The sequence below is a fragment of the Psammomys obesus genome, unplaced genomic scaffold (assembly GCF_907164565.1).
Source record: "Psammomys obesus unplaced genomic scaffold, mPsaObe1.curated_primary_1811, whole genome shotgun sequence".
NCBI classification, from domain to species: Eukaryota; Metazoa; Chordata; class Mammalia; order Rodentia; family Muridae; genus Psammomys; species Psammomys obesus.
This window is the reverse complement of record NW_026596234.1, coordinates 9,455,304-9,464,650: the sequence shown is the minus strand read 5'-3', so window position 1 is coordinate 9,464,650 and position 9,347 is coordinate 9,455,304. Positions and strand designations below refer to the sequence as shown.

General features: G+C 53.7%; 1 protein-coding gene across 1 annotated transcript in view; it reads right to left on the bottom strand.

Annotated features, from left to right (window-relative positions):
- Positions 1-9,347, bottom strand: part of Atp9a (ATPase phospholipid transporting 9A (putative)) — a gene marked incomplete at its 5' end in the record, with an annotated part of 101,486 nt that overhangs the window by 39,863 nt on the left and 52,276 nt on the right. The window contains 4 exon segments of the mRNA XM_055595962.1: positions 3,047-3,159; positions 4,713-4,855; positions 5,201-5,361; positions 6,220-6,296. Coding sequence (XP_055451937.1) covers positions 3,047-3,159; positions 4,713-4,855; positions 5,201-5,361; positions 6,220-6,296 — 494 coding nt within the window.

Here is a 9,347-nt window from a genome sequence, read left to right as displayed (position 1 = left end):
CACACACACACACACACACACACACACACACACACACACACACACACCACTGGAGCTGAGCTCTGGACAACCGGTGCCCGTAACCGCTGAACAGGGAGCTAGAGATGTTTCTGGGGTTCCCGATTCCATGTTCCATGAAAGGTGCTCACACCCAGCAGGAGACAGGCCACATGAGACTTCACCACGCGTGACGCTTAGTACCCACGACACGTGGTTTTAGCCCCAACAGAGAACAGATGGCCCGAGAAACAAGAAAGTGACATTCATTTAACTTTTAATACTATTTTTAGCAATGGCATTAGATTCCTCGGGTAATTAGACAATTACTAAATTATTCTGGACACTGTGGGCCCCACAGGCCTCCGGCTTCCTGCCCTGCTAACCTCTGGTGTCAAGAGCACACAAGCTGCACTTCCAGGTCAAAGGGCGCAACATGGTAACAATAATTAGAGTGAGGGATCAGAACTCCGGCCTCAACGGGTCATTAGCCGAGTGCTTTTAATTAAGAAGATTTCTTTTTTTTTACTTTAAAATTATACAGGGAGCCGAAGGTTTACAGAGAAGGTCCCCCTGCCAGAGAAATGACACTTTCTGTCGGTCTATAATTTACGTTCTATTAAATGTAGGCGATGGCGCCGCCAAGACATGTTTTCATTCTTGCCCACACCCCTCGGCACCTGGACTGAATCATCATTTGAGATCAGGGTCAACAGAGAAGCCTCTGGCAGGGCAGTGGCTGGGGCTGCAGAGCGTGAGCAGCTGAGGCCGGTGGGAAGCTGAGCAGAGCACCTCGAGGGTCAATCCTGGAGGGGAACTTAACAGATTTGGGGGTGCTGGGCTAGCAGTACAGCAGGACCGCTGTCCACAGCGCATCCACTGCTGTCCGGGACCGAGGTGGTTTGTGCTCTGGGAGACAGACATCCCAGGCCTGGTCAGGAGAGCCAGAACTGCCAGAGAACTGCAATCCCCAAGCAGGGAAGTGCTCCTCGGGCATCGAGGGGAGGACTTGGATCACCTCCATTTCCTACCTTCCTGCATCGTCACCTTCCCCCTGTCCTGGTAAGACGGCTAAGGTGGAGAGGAAGTGAGCATGAGTGCAGGACCACCTCTTTCTATTGGATCAGTGGCTCCCTCACAGGAGCCCAGTGAGGCTCAGCGGGTAGAGCCTAGCTCACATCAAGTCCGAGGATTGACCCCGGTGCTACACATACCAGGTGTGCAGGGCCGACACCTGTAATCCCAGGAGTGGAGGCAAGAGGATCAGAAGTTCAAGGTTAACCTCAGCTAAAAGTAAGGTGGAGGCCAGCCTGACTACATCAGACTTTTACGATTTTTGTTTTTATCTTCGGGAGATGGGAGGCATGAGTGTGCATGCCACCCTATGTGTGGAAGTCGGAGAACAGCTGTGGGGGGCTGATTCTCTCCTTCTACCACGTGGATCTCTGGGGGTCCAACCCAGATCAACAGGCTTGGTAGCGAGCACCTTCACCAGCCTGCACCATCATCAGCCTCTACATGAGACTTCATGGGTGCATGTGGGTGTGGGGGTGTGGTGTGTATATAGATGTGTGTGTGTGTGTGTGTGTTTGTGTGTGTGTCTATGTGTGTGTGGTGAATATGTGTGTCTGTATGTGTTGTGTGTGTATGGTGTGTATATGTATGGTGTGTGTATATAGTGTATCTGTGTGTGGTATGTGTGTGGTGTGTGTGTATGTGTGCGTGTAGTATGTGTGTGTATGTGTTTGGGTCTATGGGGGGGTGGGGGTGTTTGTGGGGGGTGTATATATGAGTGTGTATATTGTGTGTATATGTATATATGTGTGTGTATATACAGGGAGGCCTGTGTGTATCTGTATGTATGTATGTATATATATATATGGGAAGGCGCGTGTGTGTGCACTTATATCACGGAGCCTCTAATGGCGATCACTCTGCCAGGCCCGTGACAGCCGCACACTCCCACACTGAAGAGCTTGTCACCTGACACCATGTTCCACCCCACAGACCCTTTAACTCACACACATTTCTTCTTACTTTAAAAAATACCAAGGGAAGAAAAAACAAAAACAAGAGAAAACCAAAGGCAGATGCAGCACCCACAGAGATGGCTCTCTGTCCTGCAGAAAACTCCCTGGGCTGGCTATCCTAAGGAGGGAGAAAGGCAAAAAGCGCCAGTGGGTCACACACTGCTCTGGAGAGCAAGGATGAGCCGAACCTCACCCAGCGGTGCTCACAGCAGCTACTCCGGCCTGTGCAGTCTCGGGGTTCACCTGCTGAAAGAGTGTGGGGGTGACAAGCAGGGCTTCCAGCTCTGACCTGAATCATCTGGCTTGGGGGTGCAGACACCACTAAAGACTAGGGGGGTCAGGCGGCTCAGGGTGTGGCCTGGTCCCCAGAACCCACAGGAAAACAACAGCATGGGAAGACAGAGGCAGGAAGATCATAGCTAGTTACTACAGTGAGTCCCAGGCATCCAGGGACACAGTGAGACCCTTTCAAACAAACAAATGAAGCAAATGCCAGTTCTGATAACTCATAAGTTGCTGAACATGACTGAATCTTTAGGTGTATAAAGTATATCTCAGAAGTTATTTAAAAATACACTGTGGCTGGGCAAAGTGGTACACACACTTTTAATCCCAGCACTTGGGATGCAGAGGCAAGAGATCTCTGTGAGTTTGAGGCCAGCCTGGTCTACATACTGAGACCCTATCTCAGAAAAACATACATACATACCTACACACACACACACACACACACGAAGTGAAAAGCTAGAGAACTAGAGAACACATCCTTTTTTTTTTTTTTTTTTTTTAGTGTTCAGGAGATCTGAGGCTCTCACTCGGTTGGTAGAGGGCTTGCCTAGCACACACAAAGTCCTGGGTTCGATTCCCAAGTACAACGTAAGCCTGTGATCCCAACATTTGGAAAGTACAGGCAGGGGATGAGGCATTCGAGGTCCAGTGGCTATGCAGTGAGTGTGCGGCCAGCCTGGGCTAAAAATAATGCACAGCCATTGACTGAAGTGCTGAGCGCAAGGCCTTACCTGGGTGTAGATACTGAAGATGTGGCCCTGCACCTCGTCCATGGAGTCCAGGCCGTAGGCCACCGTGCCCAGGTGCAGCCGCTTGAACACCATCTCGTTCTGGGTCAGGGTCCCTAGAACACAAGAGACTCGGGCACTCCTTCCACTCTCCCAGAGTTGGCATCACACACTAGCCTCACTGCTTCCCTGACAGAGAGACAGGAGGGGGACCCACTGTTCTTCCGAAAAGAGCATCCTAGCTCCCAGGAGGACAAGACTGTACCTATTTCCTGGGGCTGCCAATCGGGTGCTGGCCTTGTTCCCCGACTTAAGGCATACCCTGGGCCCATCAGCCTGCACTGAGCAGGAAGATACACACACGGAGAGATGAGCAGAGACACGTGACCACATGATGCCAGAGGCCCCAGAGACCATGCCAGAGGCCCAGTCCTGGGACCCTCCCATTTCTCTCCTTGCAGGATCCTGGCTTTTGGTAACTTGATGAGTGTTTTGGGTCAGAAATAAAATGACCCCAATGGCTCAAGAGTGGATGGTGTGGTCCCTAGCTGATGGCACTGTGGAGGACTGATGGCTCACGGGGGCACTAACTTCATCAGTGGATTAGCCACTGCTGATGTAATGCTGAATCGGGATGGGAGACGGCGGAGGCTCCTCATGGGACACTTCATCTGTCAACTTGATACAACCTAGAAATCACCAGGGAGGAGAGTCTTGATAGGGAATTATCTAGACCAGGATGGCCCATGGGCGTGGCTGAGGGGGCTGTATGATTATCAAAAGGTATAGGAGGAACCAGCCCAGCTGTGGGTGGCACCATTCCCTAGGCAAGGGGTTCTGAACAGTGTAAGAGGGAAGAAAGCAGCTGAGCAGAAAGCGTGTGAGCATGTACTCTCCCCGATCTTGACTGCGGATGTTCTGTGACTAAGGGCTTGAGCGTTCCTGCCTTGACTTCCCCTACCTGGAGGGCTGTGACCTGGAACTGTAAGCTGTCAGGGTCTGTCACAGAAACAGAAATGAAACCAAAACCTCAAGTTTATCTTGACCTTTCCCCCTGCTTCCTGTCCTCCTCTGCCACCCTTAGACCCTTAGAGTGCACCTGCCTCCCCACAGACCCAAAAGCACAGACCCAGCTGGCCATGGACCGAGACAGCTGAAGCCAGGAGCCGAAATACGGCCTTTCTCCTTTACATTTGCTTTCTTGTTTTGTTTTGTTTTGTTTGTTATAGCAACAAAAGCACCAAGTGCAGTCAGCCACCCCATCCTGGTGCTGGCCTCTCTGCAGCCACCAGAGAGAAAGGCTTTCGGTCAGGTCTCCCACCGCCAATCCCTGAATTCACCACCAGGGGGCAGCTCGGAGCCTAGCACGGGGTAAAGCAGGGGGCAGTGAGCGTGGCCAGGCCGCCTGGGTTAACACGGCTCTGGGCATCAGAGGGTTGTCCCTCTGATATGTCCCTCTGATATGTGTCCTGCATAAAAATCCTTTCTGACTCGGATAGCATCGTGCGGGAATGAACTGGGGAGCGGGCTGTGCGGGCAGCAGTCCAGCAGGTGTCTGCTGGCAACACCACTGGTACCGAACATTCCCTCTTCATCCAACAGTGAGGAAGGCAGCTGCTACCACGGCTCCCACCTCCAGAGGGAGCCGACTGGAATCCCAGGAGCTCACCTGTCTTGTCTGTGAGTAAGTAAGAAATCCTGCCCAGCTGTTCAGGGATGGTGCTGGAGCGGACCACCGTGCCGGGGATCTTCGAATCCCTGCGAATCACCCAGCTGTACACGATCTTGCCCATGTCCAAGTTCACACGCAAGCTGGGCGGGGGACAGAGCAGAGGGTGAGCGGGGCATCCGTAAGGCACGGGGACTGCATGTGTGTGCCGTGCGCATGGAGTCAGAACCCCGGCCGGAAGCAGAAGACATCACAGTCCGCACAGCCATCCTGCATGGACTGAAGTCACAGGAGGGGAAGTGTCTCCTTTTAAATGACTGGTTCTTGGACAGGTGACACAGCTGAGGGGTAAAGGTGCCCAGGGCCTTGCCTATGCCAGACAATCGGCCTACCACAGGTCTATAATCCTGCCAGGACCAGAAGCCCTGAGTGAGTCAAGAGAAGCGTCTTTCCCTCAGCACGCCCACGCCCGCCCCGCCGCAGCTCACCTGATGGGAATGATGTTGGAGAACAGGAGCAGGAAGCGGATGATCTGTAAGTACCAGCGGCCGGCGAAGTGCTGCAGGGCCACCATGACCAGGGACACCACTACCAGCGCACCGAACAGGATCTTGGTGAGGCAGTTCACCTCCAGGTCGAACAGGCCAATCTGGAGATGAGGCACAGGGTGCAGACGGTGGTGGCGCAGCCCACGGCCAGGACAGAAAGAGGGTCTCAGTACCTCCCCCATCACACCACACTCCCGCCCGGGATCTGTGAGCAGGAACTGTGGCCGAGTTCCCACCAGACCTCCGGGGCACTCTGAAGAACCTCATCACCCATGTCTCTTCTCACTTAAGATTCAGACTTGGAAACACAAAAGCAAGTGACCCCTGGGCCAGGCTGAACTCTTTATTGCATGGTCCATACCATGCTACACTGAGACCCTACGCTGGTCCTACACTCTCAGTCCCACACCGCACCCCTAAAATCCAGGCCTACGATAGGCAACAGGATGAGGTCAGTGCTGGGGTGAACTTGACTGAAGTCTGAGAAACATAGTCCATCTGTGCTACTGATATCATAAACCTCTTTACAATATTCTATTTTTGCTTCGTTTGGTTTTATAAACAGTCTTGCCTCTTGTAACACAGGCTAGCCCTCTCTCTTCTAGTCAGGGATAGCCCTAAACTCCCAATCTGCGCACCTCCGCCTTGGGGACGCTGGGGTAATGGGTATACACCACCACACCCTGCTTGCAACATTCTGACTGAAAAGATGGAGAAGCAAGGGGGTGGGGAGGATCGTGTGTGTAAGAGGGGAGTGAGATGAAATGCTGATGGGACACAGGCCTGCAGTGGCTACACACACACACACACACACACACACACACACACACACGCACGCACGCACACACATGCACGCACGTGCGCACACAGACACTCAGCTAGCGCAGGACAGATTTAGAGCCCGGTCCTTCACCACCGGTGCCTATCATCAGCATGGATGGACGTGGAGTCTCACATACCTTACTTCTGGGGTCAGAAGTATTCATGACACTGCGCAGTTCTCTGCCCGTGTAAAGAACAACACCTACCACAGTGCCTGGAAAGAGAAACCACGTCCACATAAACACGGAGGCAGGGAGGGAGGCAGGTCTCTAAACAAGCCCATCCCAGCCTGAGGACGCTTTTCACATCCTGCTCACAGCCAGGGCACAGGAGTTCCAGGGGCTGCTGAGCCAAAGTGGCACTGAGCAGTGGGGTGCCACAAGCCCCCAGGCGATGGCTGAAATTTCTGCCGGTGCAGAGTAAACACCCTCAGCTCCCAGACACACAGAAGCCTTCACTAGCCACTCGGGGCCAGCATCCATTTGGTGCCTCCGTGAAGGTGCGGCATTCCTGCCGTTACCTACAGCTCTGGACAGGGCTGGCCTGCAAAGGCAGCTTCATCTCTGGGCAGGTGAGTCACGGGATAGGAGCTTGTCTCTTGTGCCACTATCCTTGGACCAATCCAGAAGTAACTAGAACATTCCCATCTGCGTGGAAACTTAAAAGCGCCTCCCTTCTGTCCCTGGCCCACTCTCTTGCCCGGCTGCTTTCTGCATATCTGCCTAACTTGGCCCCTTGAAGGAAATTCCTCCCCAGAACCTCCCTCCTCCTCCATCCTCCATCCTCCCCTCCCTTTACGCCTGCTAAGAGGAAACAGTTTATAGAAGAAATGCGAACAGCAAGGTGAGTAGGAAAACACCCAACCGAGCAAACTGTCAGGAGCATCTTCCCACGCTCTGAGGGCTGCCATCATCTGGTGTTGGCCAGAAGGAGGGGAAACGGACGTGGCTGCACACACTGGCGGCTGGTGTGCGCGGTGGTATCACCTATCATGATGCTGGCTTAACGGTGCTGTCTGAGTGTAACTCCCTTTCCCGGCCTGTGAGAATGCGGATGCTCAGAGCCGGATAAGGAAGGCAAGAAACGCCTCCGTGGAGGCAAGGAGAGGACACTGCAGCACCGCCCGGCAGGGGAAGCGTGTGGAGAGAGGCGTCAGAGCTGAGGGCACCCAGGGTGCAAGTCTAAGGTGAGGAAAGACAGGCCCTACCGGGAAAGTCAGAAGAAGAGCAACTCGTTCCCTGCTAGAAAAAGCAAACCCCTCCCCTTCCTTCCCTGCCCCTCCCCATCAGGACACCACTACAAATGGGTTTAAAGACATCTGGGAGGAGCCCCCGCCCCCCATGTGGCAGGGCTGCAATGGGACAATGACCAGAGTCTAACATGCTTGGCCACGCAGGCCTTGAACGCACAATGAGGCTCCACCCGGGAGGCTCGGCAGATGGCCGAGCAGGAGGGCCCTGAGCATCGTACTCAGCAGATGGCCGGCTTTGGGGAATGAGGGCACTCCACTCTCAGCCTGTCGCTGGAGCAGGTGGTTAGACAGCAGGACCCCAGCCAGGGACAAGCTGAGGTGGCCATGTGGCCTCTCCCCCATGCTCTCTTACACAGTGCAGCCTGCCTGGACCACCCCCCTCCCCATGCCCAAGGGAGAGGGTGACAAATGAGTAGCACCCAAAGGACACATTCCCGTACTCCGGCCCAGCCACGTGGGCCGTCAGCAATCTAGCTCTAATACGGCAGTGCTTCCATGAGCTTGGCACCAAAGCTCTGTGACCAGAGATGGAAGCCCCAGCTTCGTGCTCTGTGTGGCTGCCACCCAGGGAAGAGAGACGCTCAAGAGGCCGTCGCCGCGCGCCCAACTGGTCCACAACAGCCTGCTTTCAAGACTCAGACTCAGTCATCATCTTTTAAACCATTTTCATTTTTTTGAGGTAAGATCTCATGTGGCTCAGGCTGGCCTCAAACCCTCCCTACAGCTAGGGAAGATCCTGTCTTCCTTCCTCTACTTCCTGAGTGCAACACACCGCATCTGTTTTATGCGCTGCTGGGGAACAGACCCAGGTCTCCATGCTTGCTAGGCAAGCACTCTACTGACCGAGCCACATACCCAGCACTGAGTCATGGCTCTAGTGGCATAGCCGTTCAGCACAACACACTCATGTCAGTGCCCTGCACATGATCCAGTTTCTCCCTTCTTTCTGTGTCCTCTTTCTCTTCCTGCTTCTTGCTCTCCCTGCAGCCTGCAGTCAGTTGCCCTGCTGACACACCCCCTCCAAGCCTGCCCTGAGCTCCACTGAGGTCCCAGGAGGGAGTGATCCTGCCTGGTAACCTGTTTATTTCATACAACCAGACACATGCCAAGCTTCTAAAGCGGAGCTCTGGAAAATACATCCTAGTTCAGCATTGCCTCAATGTCCCAGCATGCATCTGGGGTCAGAGCACATGAGCCAGACTGTAGACCAGGTGGGCATTATCAGTCACATGGCACAATGCCCATGAGTGACTGGGTGCTGGTCATGTGCCAGAGACAGGACCACACCAGACTCAGGGGACAAGCCACACACCAGCCCTTGGCTACCCAGTCTGAGAAGCAGCCAGCTAGAACTCAGGGTTCTGAAACACACAGGCTGCACACACAGCCCAGAGCCTTCCCAATACCTTCTACTTCCACTGCCCGGCAACAGACATGGGATTGCCACGGCAGCTACATCCTTTGCAGATGGATGCTGGGACCTTCGGTCCAACCTGGCAAGCCTTCTTATTCTCTAAACTTGCAACCGGGAAACAGTGGGCTGAGCAGCATGAGGAGGTGGGCTTTACATGCAGCATATTAGGAGAGTCCCCACAGGATGACTGAGTTGAAAGGACCACAAGGAAATGGCTGTGTTCAAGCCCATGATCACACCACAATCCAAATGCAGGTAGCCGTCCACAGGCTGACATGCAGGGCAACTGAGGCTATTAAGAACACAGGAAATGCCTAGTTCATACTCACTCCAAACATTCCCCTGAAAGCGCAGCAGGCAGTGCACCAGAGCACAGAATACCTGCCTGCTCTCTCTTCCCCACAAACAAGCATGCACAGGAACTGCTAGGAATCTGTACTATCTCCAACACCCCAGACTGTCTACACTCTTCCCAGGAGATGGCGCTCCAAGGCTGTGTGACCCTGAGCAAGGAGGGTGCCCACTCTGAGATTCAGTTCCACGGTCCAGTAGATGATATGATATGATATGATATGATATGATATGATATGATATGATAT